General features: G+C 41.7%; 1 protein-coding gene and 1 long non-coding RNA gene across 5 annotated transcripts in view; one reads left to right on the top strand and one right to left on the bottom strand.

Moving 5' to 3' along the window:
- Window positions 1-795: 795 nt before the first annotated feature.
- LOC132331608 (uncharacterized) lies at window positions 796-7,372 on the bottom strand. The gene is made up of 2 exons (XR_009487640.1): window positions 2,155-7,372; window positions 796-1,370 (listed from the first exon to the last, which is right to left on the bottom strand). It is a non-coding gene; the product is annotated as an uncharacterized LOC132331608 (long non-coding RNA).
- Window positions 7,373-7,393: 21 nt separating this feature from the next.
- The window catches only part of TENT4A (terminal nucleotidyltransferase 4A), a 58,236-nt gene continuing 40,597 nt past the window's right edge, over window positions 7,394-25,032 (top strand). For all 4 annotated transcript variants that reach the window (XM_059855109.1, XM_059855099.1, XM_059855094.1 and 1 more), the window contains exons 1-4: window positions 7,394-8,486; window positions 22,116-22,239; window positions 23,693-23,739; window positions 24,651-24,771. In XM_059855109.1, the coding sequence (XP_059711092.1) occupies window positions 7,669-8,486; window positions 22,116-22,239; window positions 23,693-23,739; window positions 24,651-24,771 (1,110 nt within the window). In that variant the 5' untranslated portion in view covers window positions 7,394-7,668. The remainder of the gene's footprint in view (window positions 8,487-22,115; window positions 22,240-23,692; window positions 23,740-24,650; window positions 24,772-25,032) is intronic.

Genomic DNA, 25,032 nt, shown 5'->3' with positions numbered 1-25,032 from the left:
CCTGTCTTTGTTCCTATCCTCATTCTAAAGGACCAGCTAAACCATATTATTATTTCTTATCAGTCCCTATCTAATCTATCCTACAGCTGCTGTACATCAGCTTTAGCTAAAAACCTTGCCAAAAAATCTTGCTCTCCTTTGATCTTCTGTATTTCTCTGCTAACTTATCCATGGCCCAATGCGAATACAGCTCAGGTCAGCACTTTTATATTGGCAAAAAGCTGTTTCTCTTATGGAAATCTCTTTTCTGAGACGTCCAAGTGATTTAGTTGTGGCCCAAGAGCAGTTACAAATAATAGCTTTGAAGGTGGAGAGGCAGGACATAGATATACTTAAGGAGAGGAAGGTGCATTGCAATAGAGCAGTTTCTATTTAAAGAGTGAATTTGTGTAGGTATGTGCCTGTGCTGCCTATAGCTGAGGACCAGTGGGCAGGATGAACAATCATAAATACTTAGGCAGCTGACCACACAAGAGAAATTATCTTCTCAAAATCTGTACAAGATCAAATACAGCTTTGATCTAGCATGAGATCTAATAAAAGTGGGCTACATCTTTCACAATGATAGTTTTTGCTGACACATGATGTAACCTTAATTCTAACCACGGTCGTTCTGCTATGCATAAATGATCTGTCCAGGTTTAGTACAGAAGCAGCTGGTGCCCTGTCTCATTGCCATGTTAACATGGCAGATCAAGGTTCCAGGGCACATCCTCACTAAGAGACTTTTACATCAGCTTTCTCACAGCTTGTCTCCTCGTGCTCTCCCCAGCAGAAAGCTTACACCCAGCAGATATGATGAAAGAGGTTTTATTCTAATATTGTTCCTAGGAGGAACAAGGCATTACTTATAGATTCTTCTCCTAGAAGACAGTCTAGCCAGATCTCCTTTTTCCTTCCATGTTAGTGCACATGCAATCACACCGTCAGTTGGGATCCCTGCCCTCTGCCAGGACTCACACAACACGTTCCGCATGCCCTCAGCTGTCCTCTGCAGCAGCCTGGAGAGCAACAACTTAAAGATGATCCTGGGACCACCTAGATTGGAAACACAAGTAAGGGAGGAATTCTAACCAGTTTATTACTATGAACTTCCATGAGAGTGGCCTGAATATATTCTCTCAACCTGTCATTCAAAGGCAAGCAACCCTTCCGACAAAAGTGACTCTTTGCAGGGCTCTGTGTTAACCAGGACAGAAGACAGAGCATCTGATTTCATACCACTCCACAGATCCCACTTAAAAAAGTACTTCCAAAATCTTCATAGATCCCTGCCCTCTGCCAGGACTCACACAACACGTTCCGCATGCCCTCAGCTGTCCTCTGCAGCAGCCTGGAGAGCAACAACTTAAAGATGATCCTGGGACCACCTAGATTGGAAACACAAGTAAGGGAGGAATTCTAACCAGTTTATTACTATGAACTTCCATGAGAGTGGCCTGAATATATTCTCTCAACCTGTCATTCAAAGGCAAGCAACCCTTCCGACAAAAGTGACTCTTTGCAGGGCTCTGTGTTAACCAGGACAGAAGACAGAGCATCTGATTTCATACCACTCCACAGATCCCACTTAAAAAAGTACTTCCAAAAGCTTCATAGATATTTAGCATAAACTTCATTTGTTTATGATCTCTCTCATAGAGTATTTTCTAGTGCTAAAATTATTTTTAAAACCCTCTTTGTGCTTGTTATCACAATTCAATTTCACATCTATATAAAGCATTGAAGAAATAAAGTCTGTGAGATTTGTCTTCAATTAAGTGTTACTGCTGGCAGCAGAACATCCTCTCTTATGAAAAGTGACAAGTCTCAAAGGCAGAGTTCCCAATCCCTGAGTTAAAAAACAAACTTTCCAAAACCTATATGCTCCCAAACCTTCTCTAAATGATTAAAAGAAACAAAACAGAGCACAAGAACAACTTTAAAGCTTTCAACACAAGAACAACTTTAAAACTTTCATAGAACATCGTTGATACAGAGGAATTTAATGTGTCACCAAATACTGTAAAAATATGCTGTGTTAAGTATTTAAGTACTGTGTAACAAGCTAAGATAAACATTCATAATAAAGCAGACTTTTGAAAGTAATCCCTATCAGAGTGCCAAATACAGCAATGGAAATAAACTGTGGGAATGTCAAGGCGGCACCTTTACCTTGCTCCTGTTGTAGTATTGCCCATCCATGCCATGCACAGAGTGATGAAAGGTCTCTGAGGCAGAGTTCCCACCAGAAGTGTTAACACACAGCCAACAGTGTGAGGCAAGAATCACACCCGGCTGTCCGTGCACCCTCTCCTACTCTGATCCCACCCTGGATGCAAAGGGAACGGAATGCCTTGTGAACCGCCTCCCACGCCTTCTCCATTTACCACACAGCTATTCCATGTGGGCAGCTAGAGAAGGATTTTCATGTGCATGAACATGCCTGGCTGGAAGCTGCAGCTGTTCAGCTGCTGATTTATCATGTGTTCAGCTTCTCTGACACAGGGCTGGCAGCCCTTGTAAGAGCAAGGAAGACAGGGTGGGAAGAGGAGATGGCTGGTGGTTGACAGCTGTTTCAGGCTCTGTACTTAATTGGCTCTGAATATATCTCAACAACTTAAATTTGGCTGATGCTTACAGTTCATCAGAAGAGGACATAGAGCCTTGAAGAGAGGAAGGACTGAGCCAAGTAGAAGGCTTAAGGGAGAAAATTTAAAATGGTTTAAGCCTGTTCAGGGTTACTCATACTTGGCCTTCTTTAAAGGGAAACACAAGCCATTTTGAAGAAGGTAAAAGCTTGCATTTCCAGACAACAGATTAAAAGAATGCCCCAAATCATGTCTTGCTAGAACCAGAAACGGATGTTCTGGATTTCTACTTGTCTCCCTGTTGTGATCAGCTACATATGAGACATGAAAATTGTATCTCCACTATCTCATTCAGGAATGTATTTACTGAGGAAAAAAAAAAAAGTGATAATAATGCAGCTAAGGAAACTGTATCCCTGTTACCTCCTCCCCAACATTATCTCCTGGTGACTAGCACACTCTGAAGGTCACTTGTTAGAGATGCACCTCCTTCGGTGATACAGTCTTTCTCTCATACCCCCATCTAGCTTGAGACCTTGTTTGTCCAGTTCTTTCCTCTCCTCACCTTCATCAGGCACAAGTGTGGTCAGTTATACTGCTGAGCCCTAGTCCCTGTGCCTTCTCCATCCATCCCATCACAGAACCACAGAATATTCTGAGCTGGAAGGGACCCTCAAGGATAATTGAGTCCAGCTCTTAAGTGAATGGCTAAGGGCCACAAATGCTACAAAAGAGATCAGAGCTGGTGAGCATGAAGGAGGTGATGCATCAGAGGCTGGCAGTGTGATTGTGGGTGGCCAGAATCAAGATCATACGGGGCAAAATCCAAATTTCATGTCCAGTCTTTCCTTATACACCTCTAGGGATGGTGACTCCACTACCTCCCTGGGCAGCCCATTCCAATGTCTAATCACCCCTTTTGTGAAGTAATTCCTCCTAATGTCCAACCTAAACCTCCCCTGGCACAGCTTGAGGCTGTATCCTTGAGGCTGTCAGTGGTTGGCTGGGAGAAGAGACCAACCCCCAGCTGCCTATAGCCTCCTTTCAGGCAGTTGTAGAGAGTTATAACACCCCGAGCCTCCTTTTCTACAGGCTTAACAACCTCAGCCCCCTCAGCCATTCCTTATGGAATTCGTGCTCCAGACCCTTCATCAGTTTTGCTGCCCTCTTCTGGACTTGCTCCAGCACCTCAATGTCTTTCCTGATTTGAGGGGCTCAGAACTGGACACGGGATTCAAGGTGCAGCCTCACCAGTGCCAAGTATATAGGGAGAATTTTCATTACCTGCATCCTCACAAATTCAACAGTGGGAATGAAGCTTTATTAAAAAGAAAGGATATTTTTGATTCAAACTGTACTTGACTTCCAAACATTCTGAGAATTTAATCTTCAGTATGGAGTTTCAGTCAGTAAAGAACAACTGAATTAAAATCAACAAGACTTTAAAAAAACTTAATCCTTGCAAAGGAAGTTCTCACTTGCTACTTTTAGAGGGAAATTCTCACTTTAAGGAGACAAGATTAGAAACACGCTTTATTTAGATTTCTCACTGGAGAGGCTAGAAACAGAGGAGAGAAAAAGCTGATGTTAGAAGATGATAATCTTTCTTCTTGTTGTGTCACTACAGACCACTGGGTATTATTTCTCTATATTGTGCACATTTATGTAGGAAACATGTAATACCTCCTTTTTTGCAGAGATATTTCAGTGATGTGCTACAAGATTTGACAAATCATCATGAGATAAAGGAACTGGTGTACTATCAAATCATTGCTTATAGGTTTCTCAGAGATGTCCTTCTTCTTCAAGTACTTAAAATGCAGACCTTCAAACACATTGTGCCCATCCATCCTTCCCATGTTCTCTATTACATTTACATAGTATCTGCTGCCTTGAACCCATACAAAGAACTGACAAAGCTCTATTGTATCTTCAGAAATTCTTTCTAACACAACTTAAGCCGGTGAGAGATAACTCTCTTTGTGGCTACTTCAGGAAACAGCCTAGCCTCTTCCAAGACAGTGCTGGTGAGAGTGTCTCCTCATTCAAAAGCTGTTTCTGAGTTACTGCCTCTTACAAAGCAGTGGTCTCTACCACTTAGACCTGAAAATGAAGTTGAAGATAATTTTAGCAAAAAGGGAAATCAGGCCGTCTTGAAAGTGTCGACTTTTAAAAAAGGCAGCAGGGCAGGGAAGCAAACAAAGCAAACAGGTCATGAAACTGTTGAGCTTGGAAAGGTCTCCATATGATTGGCCATTGTGTCTTTTTGGTTTCCCTCTCCACCTCTTCGAGCAACCTGGTCTAGTGGAAGGCGTCCCTGCCTGTGGCAGGAGGGTTGGCACTGACAAAGCTAGGTGGAACTAGGTGATCTTTAAGGTTCCTTCCAATGCAAACCACTCAGTGATTCTATGATTCTATGAAAACACCGATCAGTATTTCTTTATTTTAAGAGTTTTAGCTCAGCAGGTTGAAGATGTGACCTTTACTGGATGTATGAAAAGTCAAAACACGGAAATAAAAAGACTGAGATGTTGGCTCTATAGCTGCCTCAGCCTTTCACAGCTGATCTACAAAGCAGCTACTTCAACCATTAGCATACCACAGCAGCTATGCTTTCAGAAATACTGTCCATCTTCACCTCTCCTTGCTGTACCCAGGCCATCATAGAGGCAAGAATGCAAAGTATTTAGGGCTGAAAGAAGAGACAGTGTAATTGTCTGGTTTATTTCTTACAGCATCTATAAGAACAGAGTCGAGGGGCCTGTTTATTTGTCTTCAGGTTCAATTAAAACCAAACCAAAACAATCCAAAATCCTATGGAAGATGAACCATAAAACAAAGGACTGCTATCAGTAAATCAAGTTGAAATCTCTGTTGAAGATCTGAACACTTCATTGACCATGCAAGAAATTGTGGTGAACATACTTCTACATGACAAATAATTAATAGCTCTTTCATGTGGTTTGGGCTTGGTTAGTTTACTGTGTACTTTTATGTGTACTTTGGCTGTTAGTCCTGAAAGCAATCCTATTCTTTAACAAAAATAAATTAAAGACCTGCTTTTTCTGAATGACTTCCGGTAATAAATATTAGACTGTCACCCTCATATCAGTTTCCCTTGCTCTGAAGTCTAAGGGCATAGTTCGAGAATACGACTGCATCAAGCACAACAATTTTGCTAACAAATGACAGTCTTGTTCTCTCATCCTCTCTCCACCCCCTCCTAGTGCCAGCTCTGATCACAAAGTAAGCTAATTCAAAATGAACTGCTGAAAACTGTTACTTTTCTTCCAAGTGCAGTCTTCTCTGAATTAAAAAGTTAAATTGGCTCACTGATCAATATCAGAGATTGTGCAAGGCAGCAGGGAAAGGAATTAGCAGGATTATAGAGAGCAGGACCTCTCCTTTTCTCACCTTCTGCAGCAGCTAGTTCATTCAAGAAGTACCATGCAGCTGCATTGGAGGGCTGTGCTAACTACGATTCCCTGATAGTATTTGGCTTTATACACGCACAACTCTTCTCTCTGCTGTTCTGTAGTCATGTTAAGGGCTCTGCTGAACAGTTTGGGGAGTCCTAGACTGCTGGAGTTTCTGGGGGTACCTCTGGAGAGGACACTTTACCCATATGCACACTGAAGTTGCTCAAGGAAATAGGCAAACCACTGGATTAGAAAGAGAACCATTACAGACATAATTCTGGGAGGCTGGCTCTTACAGCCCATCTTCAGATCATGGTGAGACTGTGTCTGATCCTGTTCCACTAGCAGCGTCCATTTTACTTAATGGTCACTGCATGCGACACCCATCCCTTAGAGACACCCCTTGGAAGAGGCACTGTCTCCCTCTCCTGTTCAGTCCTGGACTCAAGCCCAATAAAAATTGAAGTACCCAGTTGAAATGCAGTGCTTTCTTGGGGCTACCAATCCAAGGAAAGCCTTCTCTTGGTTATGAACTTGCATGGCGCTGCTGGACAAATCACCCAGGCCTCCCCTTTCCCCCAGGGAGCAGTGGCCCTGCCCAGCCCCACACTCTGCTGCTCAGCCTCCCCAAAGGAGGTCTGCCTGCACTTGCTTCTCTCCTGAATTAGTCCTCGAAATCCACCCTTTTATTTTTGTGGGAACTGGGCTACACTTTTCCACAGGGATGAGCTGTGTCATGGAGGGGTCAGACAAATCAGTATTTGTGAGAAACCAACACGGAGGCACGGCTGCAGCCGTGCCAGCTGCTCACGGAGAGGCTTCAAGGGAGGACAAGTGAGAGGGAACCTCATGAACGTCTGTAAGCATCTGAAGGAAAGTTGTCAAGGGGATGGAGCCAGGCTCTTCTTGGCGGTGCCAAGCAATAAGACAACAAGAAAAGGGCAGCAACTGATACAAAAGAAGTTCTACCTAAACATGAGGAAGAACCTCTTTCCTGTGTGAGTGACCACATACTGGAACAGGTTGCCCAGAGAGGCTGTCGAGTCTCCCTCACTGGAGATTTTCAAGAACTGCCCGGACGCAACCGCATGCCACATGCTCTGGGACGCGTCTGCTTGAGCAGGGACGCTGGACACTGTGGTCCCTTCCAGCCGGACCCATTCCGTGACTCTGGGAGTCTCGGAGCTACGGGCACCGCGCCGCCGCTCCCCCCGCCCGCCGCCGGGGCTGAAGCACGGCCGCGCGCTCCGCGCCGGCGCGGGGCGGGGGAGCATTCCCAGCTCCCGTCTCCCTCCCGCTTCCCGCGCATGTGCGGTTGCCAGGGCGGCCGTCTCCGGTGAAGGTTTAAAATCTGGGGGACATGCGCAGTGCCGCTTCTGGCCCTGGCGAGGGGGACACGCCACATTGGAACGGCGAGCGGAGCGCTCCGGGCAGCGCCGGGTACAGTTTGCGCCGCCTTCGCTTCTCCCCGAGCCGCGCTCGCCTCGCCCGGCTCTGCCTCCGGCCGCCCTGCCGCCCTCGCTCGCTCCCTCCTCCCCGCGACATATGCCGCTGCTGCCGGGCCGCTCCTAGCGCCGCTGCCGGGCCGAGCGAGCGAGGGAGCGGACGGTGAGCGGGCGGCGGCGCGGAGCTCTGGCCGGGCAGTGAGGAACGGCGGCGGCGGCGGCGGGCGGGCGTGGATGGATCCCCGCGTGGCCTGGATCCAGCCCGAGCAGAAAGGACCCGCGAATGCGCTGTGGATGCAGATCTGGGAGACCTCGCAGGGCGTGGGGGGCCGGGGCGGCGCCAGCTTCCCGCACTACCTCTGCCTCAACTCCCCGGCGCTGGACTCTGCCGCCTCTCCGCCCCGCGGGCACGGCTGCGTGCGGCTCGGGGCGCCCGGCGCCTGCTGCTCCTCTTCCTCGCCGCCGTCGCCTTCGCCTTCCCCGCCGGCCCTGCTGACCGGACTGGTGCCCGCTGTCCCCGGCGGCCCCGCGGCAGTGAACGGTGGCGGCGAGGGAGGGCGGCGGCTGCAGAAGTCGCCTTCCGTGTCTTCCTCGTCCTCCTGCTCGTCGGTGGAGTCCGGCACCGAGAGCCCCGGCTTCTCCTCCTCGGGATCGTGCAGCGGTGGCGGAGGCGGCGGCTCCTCCTCTTCCTCCGGCGGCCTCCGGGCGGTGGCGGTGGATCCTCCCGGGCTGCTGGGCAGCGGGGCTGGACCCGGGGAGTTTTTTAACTTCCACGAGAACAAAGTGAACGCTGTGAATGGGCACCACCAGCCGCCGCACCCGGCGCGCAGCCCGCACCCGCCCCCGGCGTCTCCTCAGCAGCACCAGTACCACCCGGGCCGCAGGAAACGGGAGAATAAAGCCAGCACCTATGGGATGAATTACCTGCTCTCCGGCAGCCGCGGCGTCGCCGTCAACAACTCCCCCCACCAGCAGCGGCAGCCGCCTCAACCAGCGCTGCAGAGCCCCGGCACCCCCTGGAAGACCAGGAAATACAGCCCGGGCGTGCAGGGGTGAGCAGCTGCGGCCCCGGGGGCTGCTGCAGCCCCAGAGGGAAGGGGGACCTCGGCCGCCTCCTTCCTGCGGCCCCTCCGGGAAGGGGGACGGTGGGTTGGGATCACACGAACTCCTGTGGAGCCGGCCGCGGCAGGGGGGCCGATGGCAGGGGTTGGCGGGGCACAAACCCGTGCCCTTTTGTAAATCACCTTGGTCTGTGCCGGCGGGGTGGTTCGCGACCGAAGCAGCGATTCATGCAGTGCGAGGGAAGCCGTAGATGCAAGGGGTTAGGCCTTACTTTGTAATAGGTTGAGAGGTGAAGTTGTCAGGCCATTGTTAGAGGTCAACTGCAATAATTAAAGCAAGGATGTGTCCAGGATGCTTGTCAGAGCCGTCAGGTCTCAATTCAGATTGTAAGGGGGAAGGGGAAGGCTTCCGTTTAGGGGGACTCAAAACCTTTGTGTTAATTTTCAAATGCCTCTGCTTAGGCTACAGCAAGCTGGTTAGCTTGGGGAGTGTTAGCAAGATCACTTGAAAGGGAGGTGCCGAGTTCTGTCTGAGACATGAAAGTCAGTGTAGTCTTAGAACATTTCTCTCAAGTGTGTTTTAGCTCTAGGATAAATTGAGCCAGCCAATACCTGTACAGAAATCTTGTCTTTTTGAAGAGAACGTTTTTATGAAGCTTACCCTGTCTTGTAAGCTGTACCTTTCTCTTATAAATGGCTAGTTAGTAAGGCCGAGTATTCAGCTTGATCTGATTGGCATGGAGAAGGGACTAAAATTGAACAAAGCGTGTCTGGGATGCTCTGTGAAATTGCTGTATTTCACCTGTCAAATTTCATTCAATCAAGGGGAAATGCTACTTTCTAAAGTTAAGGTTATTTTATTCTTGGAAAAAAATGCTAGCTACATTGACTGACTGTAGCAGATTTCTGATGTCACTTCAAAAATAGTTTCTTGGAACATCTTAACATCAAGACCCTTGGATGCCTGCGGAATAAAGGCATTGCATATTTGTAGAGGGGAGATAGCTAAAGATAACAGGGTATGAGCTGGGGATTTTTAAGTGAGAGATTTAACTTAAGGACAGTATCTTCCTTTTCTTTTTCATGTAGTACCGTCAGGTGCTGAGTGTGTTAAAAATCATTAAGAAGTATTTAAATACACTTTTAAAGTTATATTTTGGCAATCCATAACCTCAAGAGAGGGAGGACAAGACTTGTGACTGCTACTTTTTAATTCCAGACTGACACTAAAACTTCAAATTTCTTGCAGGAAGCTAGAATTTGAATCTTCACGAGGTGTCTTGCACTAGGAGCTTTGAGTCCTATACTAAGAAGTTTGTATGTCTCAAGTTCCAATAGTATCTTTAAAATAGTGTGAAATTTTATTTTTTGTTTTTGTAGAGATGTGGTAGCTTTTTAATTTAAGTCATCTCAGAGTAAGTGAGGCAGATCTCCAGGCAGGTGGAGGAAGGAGCAGCCTGAATTCATCCAGCAGGTCTTTGGCAATTGGCAAACCTGTGAATCAAATCCAAGTGTTGCAAGTTCTGTCCTGTAGCTGTTAGGCAGCACCACCTATGCCCTTCACATAACTTTATTTTTCATCTTCTGTCCTGTTTTCTTTCAGCTTTCATGTAATAGTGGCCATGCCACTCTTCAAGTGTGAGTTTCTAGAGAATCCATACACAAGGAAATTGTTAAGCTGAGATTCAGTTGTGCTATTCAGTTCTGTAATGTAGGTAGTTCTTTTTCTGATGTGTTAATGACAAGTTTTTTGCTCAATATCTTTGAGCGTGGAAGCTGTGTTTCCTGATCTTCTGTCAAGGATCTCTGTTACAAAAGTGGGACCTGATTCTGGCAGTGGGATACGAGTAACTGCAGCATGTGTGATCCTGTAGTTCCAGAGCATTCCTTAAATGCCGGTGGGGCATTTAGTAGGGAACTAACTAGTGCTGAAGGAGAGCATGAATCTTGAAACCATATACCTAAATATGACAAGCAGTTTCTGCCTTAAAATCTGAGTTCTGTTACCCCAGGTGCATCTTTAACAAGTTTATATTCTTAAACAATTTCCTCTTTAGTGTTAGTAATTTTTTGTGAAGTGCTTGCATGATTGAAATAAGAATATTTTCACTGATGGATTTAGGTATCTGTCTTCTGCAGTAATTCCTGTTTAGTGGTGAGCTTAACTTTCTCCTGAAGCCTGGCTTGTGTGTTATTTGGCAATTCAAATGAAAATGCACTGAAAAGGCTGGGATGGGGACAGATCCCTGCAGGAGTTTCTTGTGGATCCCTTATGTTCCTTTAGTTGCCTGCTGTTCCCTGGAACTGTCAGCTGGGTCCTGAAGTATCTCTTTGATAATTCATCTGTTGACAGAGCATCTTCTGTGTTGCTGTCCTGGTATACGCAACTGTTGAAAAATGTGGTCCTGAAAATCTTCAGCTGCAGTCTGGTTTGGGCATTGATTAGAGGAGGAAGGACTTGATCCTAGGTCCTCTTATGCATACCCTGTACATGAATGGGGGACCTTACTCTGCTGTGAATATTGTTCATAAAAAAAATGCTTTTCTACAACATGCTGAAATTTCCAAGTGATACGCAGTGGCTCACAGTGTTACTGTATTGTCATCTGGTAACAGAGTAAGCAGGGTAATCTCTGTTAGCCCTCTCCCAGGCTGCAGTCCTACTTCTGATGAATTGTGTGCTTTGAAGCAGTACTGTGCTTTCTTGCTTTCTCATTCAGAGCTGAGGTTGGTCTGTAGCACTGCAAGTCATAGTTTTATTCACACTGCTCGTAGTCAGTGGCTTTGTGATGGTAGGTGTGGTGATGTTTGGGAATACTGTATAAATGCTGTGTTTTCCTCTGTTTTATGTACATTATTCTTTTTTTTCCAGTGGCCTCATGCTTTCACCACTTTGATAGCAGCATGACAGTCTTTGTAAAGGAAATTTTTTCCATAAAGCACAAGTGTGAAAAGCTATGTTTGATTACATTTCATCCTATAGCTGTTCTTTTGGATACCCTAGATTGTCCCATGTCATGGTTTTAACAGAATTTTGAAAGGTAAGGAGTGAGGAGATTGAAGCCATCTTTATTCCAGTGCTTCAACAGAGTGATTAATATAGCAACAGTGTTAATTCCTATGTGCCTGGATTTAGTTTAGGACTACAGATGACAAAATGATTGGTTTCAGATGCAAGGCAGAGAAGTATCCTTTAATATTATGAGGTTAATTCAAGCTGTTGTGACTGATGTTCAGAAGTGCATGTCATTTCTTGGTACTGTAAAGTGTCCTCTTTTGTGTAAAACCTACATCTAGTCTCTTAGGGTGTGCATTCTTTACTCAGCAAATATCTTCTGTTTCTGTAAAGTCAGTATCTTAAATATATCTGAGTAATTTAAGCATCCAGAGAGTTTAGAAATGCTTGACTATTACTTCAAAAGATGGCATCAAGCTATTCTAAACTTTTTGCTAAGCCTTTATACTGAGCCTTTTTGCTAAGGCTTTTGTTTGGATGCACAGCTAATGGAGTGCTTTCCCTGAAGACGTAGCAAATAGCTTGTGAATAGTATAAAATTACATCAGATTTAATTATTTTATTTCTTAATATGAATTTAACAAAGTAAGTTTAAATTTAAAGCATTTTTAACAGTAGGAGTCTGTACTGCTTAATACTTTCAACTAGGTGTTCAGTCTAATTGTAGATGTTGAATGGGATTAGTGCTGAAATACCTGGCGTATCTGCTTGACACGTTACAGTGCTGTACAGAAACAGCAGAACTGGCTTGTTGAGGATTAGTTTGGGTACCAGAACTGGTATGATACATTGGAATGGTCCTCTGCCTGGACTAATTAGTGTTGCACAGTGTCTGATGACTTCCTGCATTCATTTTTCCCCCTGTATAGCTGTTGTCTTTAACTCTCTCTTGATAATGACAAACAAGTTCTGCCGTAGAGTACAAGAGCACCAAGACCTCCATATTTCCTTTGCTGAAGGAGGATTCAGGGCAGCATTCTCTAATGACTACAGCAGGTACTTGGAGAGAGTTCTCATAAGCAAGGTAAGCTTATGGCAGTGCTTCTACAGAAGACTTGTTTCAGTGTTCACCAGTTTGCAGCTGAATGATACTGTGCACAAAAGTGATGTCTAGAGATACGGTGGTGCACCTCTATGCTAAGTTTATATTAGATCATCTTTCTTTCTTCACCTATATGCAGTGTTTCTGATTCCAGTCTTACAGGGGTTTTTTTGAATTTTTGATATATTTCAGAACTTTAACTAAGATAAATTTAATTACAGTTTAGTGCAGTGCACTGTTAAAAATTCATTAAATTTAGGGCTGTGTATAGCTGTGGTTGCATGTTTGTCAACCCTTTCTTCTTATTATCCTGCTGTCAGAGCTGTCAGATACAAATTAATGTGTGGGCATGCCACATTGTCAGCCCCTTCTGCAAATTTTGTTTTCTTGTATTTTGAACTGGAAGAATGTAGACTTTGAAAATGCTCTGAAGCCTTTACTGTCTGCAGTGGGATGTCCAGCACTTGTTGTAAGGGCTTTAGGGGCCTCCCAAGGGTGGTTATTCTTAACTTCTCCCTGCGCTTAACATTGCTGTCTTGCTCCAGCACCTTCTAGTAAAGAATCAACATAGTGGGCTATGCTTCACTCACCCTGCTGTCCAATCCTTGGTGTCTGCTGTCTGTGGTGCTAGGTGGACACCTGTAGTGGAAGTGTTGATGTAGGAGGCAGGTCACGCTGGCATGTTACACTCAGTTCTTGTTTTGCTTGACTATAGGGTCAGGGTAGAAGTAGGCAGCATATGCTGGAGTGTATGCAAGGAGAAGTAGTTGCCTGTTAGTCATAGTAAATGTCAGGAGAAAGCATCAGGATGTAGTTAAATGGATTGTTTTCATGCCTAAAGCTTGGTATGAAGGGAAGTTCCAGGGTAGCTGCTGGATGAATTGTCCAGAAGAATAGAACATCTCATTTTTCCTGTGGTTGAGTAAGTTGCCTTGGTAAAGCACAAAATTTCCATGCATAGTGGGTACCTATGGACAGTTAGAGGATGATGCTGTGGGGAGTGGAATGAAAGGAATGTTTTGGCAGCAGTAGGCTCCAGAGTCACCAGAGGTACTAGAGGTCAGAAAGGCTGAGCTACAGTAGTAAAACATGAGAAGGCCTTGCATGACAGGTGCTCACATCTGTGTGTAAAGGAGAATGGGTCATGTTTGGAGCAGTTTAATCCTGGCATCAGCTTCATGGTGTTTTTGCCAGTTGTTAGGCTTTGGCAGTAGAGACAGCTGGCACTAAGAACATCAACAGCTGTACTGGGTGAGACCCTTAGAGGCCAGTGCCAAATGTTGGGAAAAGAACACATCAACATGAGCTTATGGTGATATTTTCTGGAAGCATCTCCCAGCTTTAAATTATTAGTTTTCCTTGGGCTCCCTGGGTTATAGGCAGTGCATTGTTATGCTTATTGTAGATTTTATGTACGAAGGTGTCATGCTTTGATCTTTTATGATCTGGGATTAGCGATGACCTGTGGGATGATATTCCTCAGTAAAGCTGTGCATTATGTAATGATTATTTTTTTATCCTGAGGCTGTGTCACTAGGGTTGTAGTGGCTGCCAGTTGCAGGTCTGTGCATTACAGAGGCAGACCATGAATGCTTTTTGCAGAGGACTTGAAAAAGGAGGAGGGGGGAGGTTGAATCACCTGACAGTTGTTTGTTTTCTGTCTGTTAAATCATTTCTTGTATTGAAACTGTTTCCTGCCTCTAGATGTTTATCTCCTCTGTATGCTTTGCAGTCCCTGCTTTATCTTTGGAACTCATATGAACCATACCTGTGTGTGATAATGTCACAGTATTCCTACATCTTGGGCTATCTTGTTCTATCTTGTAGTCTGTCTCCTTGTTGCTAACATGGGACTTGTCTGATGTTTTTGTGCTTGGAGACTTCACCTGTGATATTCGTTTAGTGTGGAAGCTAAGAGTTCCATCTGCTTGTTTCCTGGTTAAAACATTTCTTTATCTATATGAAGGGTCTTTCCCCTCATCCCATGTCAGCTTAATTTCTTCGTAAGCCTGCATAAGGGTGTATGGGGCCATTGTCAAATGCCATTTGGAAATCCAAGAAAATAGTAGATTTTCCTGTGTGGTTCTCTGATTCTTCAGAGTAGCTCTGAGTGTTGTTTTTGTGGTTTTTTTTTTGTTGTTGTTGTTTTTTTTTTTTTTTAAGGCATTGCATCCATTCATGATAGTTATATTAGCATCTTGATATAGTCATAGCTATTCATTTATTGCAGTGTTTCTGCTTTAGGCTACTTTGACTATTTTGAATGTCAAAGCTAATCCCTTTAAATTAAAAAAAGAAAGATAACTACTTATTGTTCTGGTACAAATGTGGTATCGCGTGAGTATGACTTTTGGTGAATACTGAATTACAAGGAATAGGTTTTGCTGTGAAGTATTTTCTGTCAAAAAGTCTGAGGCAAGTTCTTCTTTCATAGTTGTGGATCAGGGAAGTCTCTGAGGAATTAAAAAAAAGTAAATACTAACTTCTTTACATATCATGCATTTGGATCACTTAGCTTTCTCAGTACTGATAACTTAATTCACTTAACAGAAGCAGGTTTTTGGGCTCTTGACTAGTTTAGCCTTTCTCAGTCCTAGCTTTGCATCTCGTTAAGTTGTTCCTCATAATCGTTTTTGATATCCTTAATCTTCCAATCCTCTTTTCCTGCTTTGTACATGACTTGAGGATTTCTGAAGACATCTTCTGATGGAATCCTCTGACAAAGTAGTAAAAGCTCTTTTTTTCCCCTAAAATCTGATTAGTGATGCACACTAAATAACCAGTGTGATATCTTTAGAAGACTGAAACACATTGTTCTTTTGGTTATGATTTTGAAGGAGCTTCCTCTATTATATGGCAAACTGCAGCAGTACTTAAATCCAGAAAAGACTTTTCTAGCTTTTTTTTTTTTGCCTTGCAGAGATGCTGACTTTGAATGTGAAGGGTTTGTTGCCAGTAGTGCTTTGATGGGCACATTTTGAGTTAGAGTCTGCTGCTCAGAATTATGTCAAGAGTTGCTTCTCTTTAATGTTTCAGTGGCTAACCTGATGTAATGAATACCTGATCTACATGGGCTAAATTAGTCTCTCATCACTAATACGTTTCTGCTGTTGCAGTCTGACTTGTCTGGGATATTAGTCGCTTGCTATCTTTGAGCATTTGGAAAAGAATGGTATTAAGACAGGAATTTCAGGGTTTAGTGGTTCTATTTATTGGCATAGCAAGCTTGCTGATTCAGTCCGAAGGTTTAACATATGGCATTCTCCTTCACTGGTGCAACAAAATGATTGTGATGTTTTCTTGGTGGTGTAGGGAGGTCCATCAGTCCAAGTCAGGAGTAATGCCCTTTAGAAGCTTATGTAGCAGATGTACATTGCCATGTATTGAATTGGAGATGTACATCTGCTTATTTTTAATTTTTTTTTGGTGATGCAGCTTTTTCAGAGCCTATCCAGCCATTAATAAGGTAATTGGTTGAGTTTTATTGGATTGATATAATTCACAAAAATATTTTAGTTTCTGATTTTCTTCAAAATGCAGACAAATTGTCATTTAGGTCTGGACATTTGCAATAAATCAGTCCAACAAACTTAGTTTCTTGGGTGTATCAACTTGTCAAGGTGTTTTTAAGAGGTAAAATCAAATTGGCAAGAAACTTGGTCTGAAGTTAGGATGGGCTCTGACTTGCATGACTCTGGGGCAAAGAGAAAGCTTAGAGAGGAAATAAGAACAATATGATCTCTTGTGGAAAATGTACAGTATATTTGTTCTGTGGTTACTTTTTTCTTCCTATCTCTCCTTTGTAGCTAACTTGCAAAGCAAGCTCAATTCTTGTTTCAGTTTGGTATTTACCTGTCTGTAAAACATTTCAGAGTTCAGATTCATAAGTACTATATAGTTGGGTTGGTTTTTTTTTTTTTGTTCTGCCAGTCACTGTAGTTTGCTACCTTCCATACAATTAAAGTGACAAAGTTAATTGCTGTCTGAATAATGTAGTAGTGTGAGACTGATTTGGTGCAGCGGTATGGTCTGTGAATGTAGCACTGTGTTTTCATAGTTTCTCTCATCTGTAAGCTTAGAACATTGCATAGGGCATAGAGTAGCAGTAGTGCTGCCTGAGCCTTACTGGTGTTGAGGAGACTAGTATACAAAGGTAAAGGCATCCGATGGGTGTTGTGAGTGGGAATGGGAAGAATTGTAGTCCATCTCTTCTTGGTCGTGGCTGTATTTTAGCCCCTTTTGCAGATGCCTTAATCTTAGGTCATGCTGGGAGAAGGCTGTCTCAGAATGCATCCTTGTTTTCACACACTCTCTCTGTGTGTGTGTGTGTGTGTGTGTGTGTGTGTAGTTATAGATGCATAGATACGTATCTCCTCCTTTATTTCACTGAACCGTTTTCTTTAGTTTTAGACTGTAAGACTGATTGACTGATTTCAACTATTGAATGCATTTGATTGTTGTAGTGTGAGATCTCACCTGCATTTCCATGATAATGCAATTGTGCTTTGCCCTAGTCATAGGTGAAGGTACAGTTCAACAGATTTCCAAAATGTGTGCAGTGACTGACGTGCATTTCATCATTTAGTCTTGAGACAGTGAAGTCACACATGTTTTGAAATTCCTGCTTCATTGAAGGAATGTATTCTATGACTTGTACCCTTTATTTCAACAGAGATTCTTTTGAGATGCTGTGTATACCTCCACATTTCTTTACCTCCATTTTCTACACATCCCTAGTATTAAATCCCCATGCTTTAACTGTGGCATCTATTCTTTCCTTTTATAAGGTTACTTGGATGATGTGTTAGCCTTCAGCTAGAAAAATACTCAGTAAAGAATATGTTTTTAAAAAGAGTTAATTGTTCCACATAAAAGATGCAATCATGTTTGTACTGTTCTTTTAGAATAAATTAATGTGCTTAGTAGTGTAATCATGTTGAAAAGGAACCAGATGCTTACTTGAGGGAACAAAGTCTCTGTAGGTTTTAATTTACCTTCTGGTTTGTTTGTGATGTTTGAGAATTTTGTTTCACTGCATTGAAGTTAGCCCTTGAAGTAATAAGTCAATCATATGTATAATATGTTTGCAGTAAATGAGTAAAATGGATGATCTCCTTTCTTAGAAACCTGCCTTTGAGGAAAAACCTAGAGGCTAGAAGAGTGGCTGCCTTTCCTTAAACAGTAGAAGGGATAATTTTTTGATAAACAGAAGATGTTAATTTTGTTGCAGTAGTTCAGCCTGTAAGCATCAGATGCTTGCTGTGCTTAGCAGTAATAACATCAGTAAATGGTAGGTTCCTCCAGGCTGTTAAAATTAGCAACCTGAATAATCTAGCAAGTACAAGTAGCCTCTCTTTTTCATTCCTGTGTTCTAATCTTTCCCATCTTATATTAAGTAAGAGTACAGTTATAGCTTACCAACAAGTTTCTTTCCCAGTATTTCTATAAATACAGTAAAGCTGTCTTGTGAAGAAGTCGATTAAAAGGCCTACATTTGCTAGTGAGGTAATACAATGGGCATCCTAAAATGTTACAGAAGATTGCTAGGTGCTGTGATGCTGTTGGGAATCCAAATTCTTTAAGAAGCCCGAAGGAAATTGAGAAGACTGATTTATCTATATGTTAAGGGAAGCTCTATAAAAAAAAAAGAGGAGGTCGGATGTTACTTGTATCTGCATGTACATTATGTGCTGCAGATGGAAATTGTGTTCCTAATGGTTAAAATAATGTCACAGTCCTGACTTAAAAAGTGCTTATGAAAATCATAGAGTGTACGTGGACAAAATACTTAAGTAAAACTGTCCCTGTATTGGCTGGCTCACTGTTCCATGGTTATGTGGGTTTTTTTCAGACATTGCATTATTCTTTCAGCTAATGAGAAGTTACACTGGGATTACTCCTGAACAGCATACAGGATGTTGTTTTATATACATGAGTTGGGGTTTTTTTTGTGACAGTGTTCCAATAACTTTATCTGAGCTAAGATGTTTACAAAAATGCAAACTACTGTAACATTAAGTTTTAAAAAAGCATCTCTGTTTTGAAAAGCTTCAGGTGTAAACCAGAAGGTAAAATGCTACAATGGTTGCACTGCCATATCTAACTGTGAGTATAGCATTGATTCTTATCCAGAAGGACATAGACCAAGAAGATGATCCTTTAGAAACTGTTGAATTAAGGAAAACTGGAAAGAGCAAGCAAAGTAGAAGTCTTTTAAGTCAGAGGGTTAAGAACTGGTTTGCCAAATGCATTAAGACCTGAAAGTCTTGCACATCAAAAGCAAGAAACTTGCCAGAGTCAGTAGGGCTCAGAAAGAGACGTGAGAGGGCACTAGGGGGAACACAATCATGTAGTAAGAACTAAGTGAACTAATTGCTTTCTGTCAGAGAAGGACTTCAGAGACTTAAGAAAGCTTTGACTCCAGGCAACTGCAATTTTAAATTTCAGTAAGAGTTTAAATCCAGTCAGCAGAATAATACTGGTTATACACCCATGTCTTGTGTTATATGCCAAAGAATTTCAGGGGAATTAGCCATGAGTATGGCTTGAACTCTAAGTGAGCTTTGATATCTAGACCTCTGCTGTTGTCCGGTGCAGATTGAAGCATTAAACCAAGTACTGCCTTGCCAGTGTGAAGTAGAAAATATGAACCTGACTTCCTATTAAAGAGCAGATGAGGGAAGGACATGTAGACTAGTGATCAGTGATACTCTTCTGAGTCTTTCATAATGTGATTAACAATTGTGACTGTGTTAATCATTGGAAGAGAGGCTCAGTGTGGCATCAAAGTGAGAGTACTTGTGTGTTGGCTATTTTCCTGAGCTCACTGATGCACTGGGGCTGCTTTTGAAAGGCTGTGCTGTGTGTGGTAGAAGTTGTGATAGGGACAGTTCCCCTTTTATTCTTTTCCCTAATACAGGATGGCTACTGTGAATGCATTTTTTTTCCCAGAAATGTCTAGATCTCCTGGAGCAGATGGATGGGGCTGATACCATAAAAACCCAGAACTACTTGCATGACCAAACATAAAGAAAGGGTCTAGTACATGTTTTGATTAAGGTAGTTGTGTCTCACAGGTCTCTTTTTCTTGAAAGATTCATTGTTAATCCATATTCCTGTGTTCAGTTTGATAACATAACTTCTGGATTTTTTTCCAGAAGAATGTTTGAGATTCTTTTTGAAGACTTTGTAAAAACCGAACATTTACAGGTTTGTTGGGTTAGCTCTTAGAAATAACCAAAGGGAAGAATAAATTATTTACTTTATAATAAGGGAAAGTTACAAATAGAAGTACTCAAGCCTGTTGCTCGATATCTTCATAAATACCTGGAGGGAAGAAATGAGTGAGAAGAGGATAGAAAGGATAATAGAAAGCTAGAGCTGACTGCAGACAGGCACAGTGGGAGTTCATTGTTCATTAGATTATAAAATTGCTGGTAAAATTAAATTCTAGTAAATATAGAATAATGACTGAAAAAAAATAAGTCAGGCTGAATGCACACAGTGAGTGGGCTCTATGTTGAGAGTTTTGTTCAGAAAACAGTTTGAAGCTTCGTCATTATGGTTTCTTTTAAAGAGCAGCTATGTGCTCAGGTACCCTCAAGCAGCAATATTCCCAAGTGTAGGGACAATAAAATGAAAACAGGTGTGTGTCCTGGACTGAATGGCAGAATGACATGTTGACTGTGTTTGTGTTTCTGCCCACCTGTCAGAAAATGTGGTGCAAATGGAAAACAAGCTGAAGAAGGTTAGCAACGATCAAACTTTGGACTTCCTCTTATCAAAGGAGACAAAAACCTATGAGGATTAGTAGCTTGGAAAATTACTGGTGGATAGAGATAAATGGATTGAGAGCCTGAGAAGTCTTGTGTTTTGAGATGAACTGCCAGTAACAACTTTTTTTTTGCCCCAGGAAAAAACATCAGATGAAATCATTACCAGGCATCAGTTTAAAATCAAGCACTCTTTATTCTGATGCATACTTAAATTCTCATTGAATGCTACAAATAACAAAAGAGAAATGGACTAAAAGACCTGGAAGAATGTATGGAATGAAGCTCTTTGAGCTAATAGGTATCAGGTTGGGATTCACCCTGAATGTATGCCAGATGAAATTACTGGAGGCTTGGAAGGATGGCTGCCCCTTGGCTTTTCTTGCCTTTTCTTGCTTTCACCCTGTATCTGCCTACTGCAGATTATTATAGGCAGAAGAATAGGAAGTCTTCAGGCTGTCCCCATTGCTGTTAGGTGTATTCAAGTATTTTATTCATTGGTCTTTTTGTCTTGGGAAGGTAGGAAAAAAGCATATTTTCTATAAGCAAAACAAAATAAGAGCATGCTAGTTTGTATTTTCTGTCTTGCTCTAAAATTTTGGAATCAAATGGATTCATCAGCAAATTGAAATGTTAGTTAAATCAGCTGTGTAGTTAAATGTTCGGTTGTTGGGTCCAAGCTCAGTTTAAGAAAAGAGAAAGGGCAAACTGTAATTCAAAATATTTATGCTTTTTGGAAGTATCTTTGAGCTGTGCTGCGAAAATCTCTTTGTGTATGGGAAGGAATACTGACATTTAAAAAATTAGGCATGTGGTCTCTTGGAAGTTATGTGCTAGCAGGGGAGTTGCTGAGTAAAATGAATTGCAAAAGTCTCAGCTGAAGAGTTGAGTTCTACTAGAGAGGTATTAAATTTTGCTTTTGGAAGGCTAAGTATATAAACTATAGATTGATTTTTGGGTTTAGGACAGCATTTGGATTTCACTACGGTGTTAACTAGATACATTTTGCGAGTTAGACAGAAATCTTAGAAATACGTCAACATCAAAAAGATGTTTTGGAAAAAATGTCACAGTGGTAGTTATTTGCATTTTTGTTTGGCATGGCTTGATGCTTTTCCATTGAAGGCAAACATGACATTCACCTGAATACTCGGATTTGGCAGCAAGAGTTCTATAGCACTGGTAGATGTGAAACAAAAGGGCTTATTAGGTGTATAAGGTTCCAGTGTCAGGACTCCTGATGTAATATTGGTATAAAAATACTTTACACTTGAGAATATATTTAACATTTCTCACTTTGAGTTCAGTTGGAAGGTCACTTTCTATATGAATGAATGGTTAATGAAGGGCCTGAGTGTCAAAGTGTTATGTTTTTACATCAAGAAATATTCAAATGTCCTTTTAATGTCCTCTGCAAAAACTCACTAATGCCAGTGGCCTGTTTGCAGTCTGTGTAAACTACTGCATACACAGAAGTAAGAACTGCTGGAAGAATAAACCTACTTGGAGACTTTGGTTGATCTTGTGCTGCTACACATTTGCATCATTATGTAGTTTTTAAGGCTCAGCTTTGTTTTCTAAAGAAAAGAATCATTAAGGATCAGGAATTGACTTTGGCTTTCACTGATGAGTTGGTAAGAAATTTGGTAAATATCTACTAGAGTTAGTGTTCTGAGCTCTTGGGTTAAAGGATGAGATTAAATAAAGCCTATGGCCTGTTTCTTGTAAAATTCATGGTAATAGTTAAATAGTTCAATTGTCACTTTAACTGATTCTACTTTCTCCATTAGACTGCATGAAGAAATCATTGACTTCTATGACTTCATGTCCCCTCGTCCTGAAGAAGCAGCTATGAGAAGAGAAGTGGTAAAAAGGATAGAAACAGTCATCAAAGATCTTTGGCCTACCGCTGATGTGAGTGTAGCTTCAGTTGTGATTTGCTTCTCTAGTAAATTGTAGAGCTTGGTTCACTTAACCTTGCTGTTATCTTTCTTTCCTTTAGGAATGAACAGGTAGCTCTTCAAGTTTAAGGCAATTGAATTAATATAGCAGTTCTTGCAGTATTTGGAAATTCATTTTAAAATAAATGGGGAAATTTCAAACCTAGATTTTGGGTTAATGACTTCTACTGAATGTTTTTTCATTTTGAGAGCTGGGAATGTGAAGCTTTTAGTAGTGCCTTTCTTAAAGTAAAAGCTTATTAAATTGATTGTCTCTGTATAATTTAATTTTGAATACTAAAGTGAGACTGACTACCTATGTATTCATTTCTGCAAGGAGTCCTGAATGTGTGGATATTTTTAAATCAAAATATTTTATGAAAGAGCAATTCAACTCAGATTTTTTGTACTCTTCATGAATTTGACATTCAAGAATTGCTTTAGCCCCACTGTAGTGGGAAAATAGCACTCCCTGAGACATGTTGCAATCTAAGCTAGAGTAATTTCAAACACTTTGTTACCCAGTGAATAAGTTTGCTTATTCAAAAAGAATGTGCTCTAAATTGTATTTCTAGCATCACCTTTGTGATTGCCAGATTGTAGCATTGTCCTTAGCCACCAGAAAAATGTTTGAGACCATGGTGATTTCATAGCCTTCCATGGCAGACAGTGAGGGCTCAGGCTACAGCACTGAGCTAAAAATACTGCAGAGCTGATCTGCTTCATCCTCACCCATGTTTTTCCTTCATAGTGAGATTTTTCTACCTTGTTGAGATTGATATAAACACTGAAATGGGAGTGTGTTGCCTGGCCAGAAACTAAGTGAGCTTGTGCATTGGGCTCTGCTGTATCAGAGAGAGAAGGACATCTCAGTTCTTTAGATGGGAAGTTCACTGAAAATATTTTATGTGGTCTGTGGGTGTATCTTAATTGTGCCTGCTTTCCCACACACAAACAACTGCTGCTACTTCATAGTTGTTCTTGACAGTAAAAATCTATAGTATTCATATTTATCTGAATGATATGTTTAGATGTACTTGCTGGTCTTTAAACATAAAAATGTGGAAAAGATTTCCCTTAAACTCTTTCAGTTTCAGTAAAATTGTCCTGTAAGGAAAGGAAGGAGCAGGAGGGAAGGAGACTGATTAAAGCTTGTATGTCTGTCAAACTGGAAATAAGTAATGAAAAGAACTTCCTTAAATTTACTCTCTGCTATCTGGATTGGTAGTTGTTTCATGGTAAAGAAGCCAAATTTCCTCTAAAGTTGCATCTCTAAGAAAAAGTGTGTTTGTACAGAGAGTATATCGTAAAGTAACTTTTTTACTGGCTATAACCTTAACAACTGAAGAACAGTATGAAGTTTTGTGAAAGTAAAAGGAAGTGAGCATTCATAATTGCAAGATGTTTTCCTGCTGTCTTCTTTTCAGGTCCAGATATTTGGCAGCTTTAGTACAGGGCTTTATCTTCCAACTAGGTAAGTAATAGTTTACTCTTGTCTTCTTTTAGAGAAATGCTAAATTTCAAAGAGGAGTTTGGAATGTGCAAATGTGTCAAACTTATAGTAAAACTTTTATATTACATGTGACAAAGGGAAGAGCTTTTGAACATCAAGATTTGTGATAAGTATTTGATGTATTATCTTACTGCTCTGCTTGTTGACCCTTTGGTGAATTACCTTTTCTTCCTTGTGTCTGGGGTTAGTCTTTGGCTTTTTTTTTAAAACAGACAGTGAAACGGAATGTTTGGCATTTCCCTTGCAAAGATTGTTTTGTTAAACAAGATAAATTACTAAGAATGTGTCAGTTAACACAGAGTTACTGTGTAAAGTCAAAAGAAACATCACAGTGCTGTATTTCCATCTTTTTGGGGAGCAAAATGTCTTACTTAATTTGGTATTTTGGATCACTTAATGGTTCAATTGGCTGTGGAAACCTCTGTAGCTGTGCCTTGAAGATGAAGTTGTCTTTATATAAGTTAAATTTTCAGAAGGAAAGCACGGGAAATTTCATTTCTGTGTATACCAATCACTGATAAAATTCTTTGGATTATTAAAATGCCTGTCAACATGAGTAGATAGATGATGGATGGAATTGGACTGTTTAAGTCAGAGGGGAGGGAGCATGAAAGGTAAAAGGGAAAGGAACTTGGAGAAAAACTCATCAGTAATGGAAGCAAGAAACTAGAATACTGCTTTGGGTCCTAAAATACCGTGGACTGTCTTGCTTAATGCTCCTAGAAGAAGGTTATTAGTAACCTGTTTTGTAAATTGCAAAATGATCACCATGTATGACTTGTAATATGTAGAATGCCAATCTTACCATATTTTTTTGGCAGTGTATTGTGCTTTAGATTTACTGGATTTCATGCTGTGTTCTTTTTGTCTAGTGATATTGATCTAGTTGTTTTTGGGAAATGGGAACGACCCCCTTTACAGCTGTTGGAGCAAGCACTGAGAAAACACAATGTGGCTGAGCCATATTCCATTAAAGTACTTGACAAAGCTACGGTAAGTCATAGCTTTGGAATACTGAACTGAAAAACTTTCAGGCCCCTTCCGATATTGGTGATAAATAGTATTCTTAATTCCTGAAGCAAATTATATTGTCTTAAACTCTCTGCCAGATTTCAGTGTAATCTGTATATCCTTAGAAATAGCATGGAGTCTTTTGCATGGACGTCGGTAATTCTGCGTACTGTGTTTGCTGAAAGCCATACTTTATATTTAGGTTGACAATAAAGATATGAAAGTTTGTATTTGCAAAATATC

The sequence above is a fragment of the Haemorhous mexicanus genome, chromosome 1 (genome assembly GCF_027477595.1).
Source record: "Haemorhous mexicanus isolate bHaeMex1 chromosome 1, bHaeMex1.pri, whole genome shotgun sequence".
Lineage (NCBI taxonomy): Eukaryota > Metazoa > Chordata > Aves > Passeriformes > Fringillidae > Haemorhous > Haemorhous mexicanus.
The sequence above is the reverse complement of the archived record's forward strand: the minus strand, read 5'-3'. Positions and strand labels throughout refer to the sequence as shown.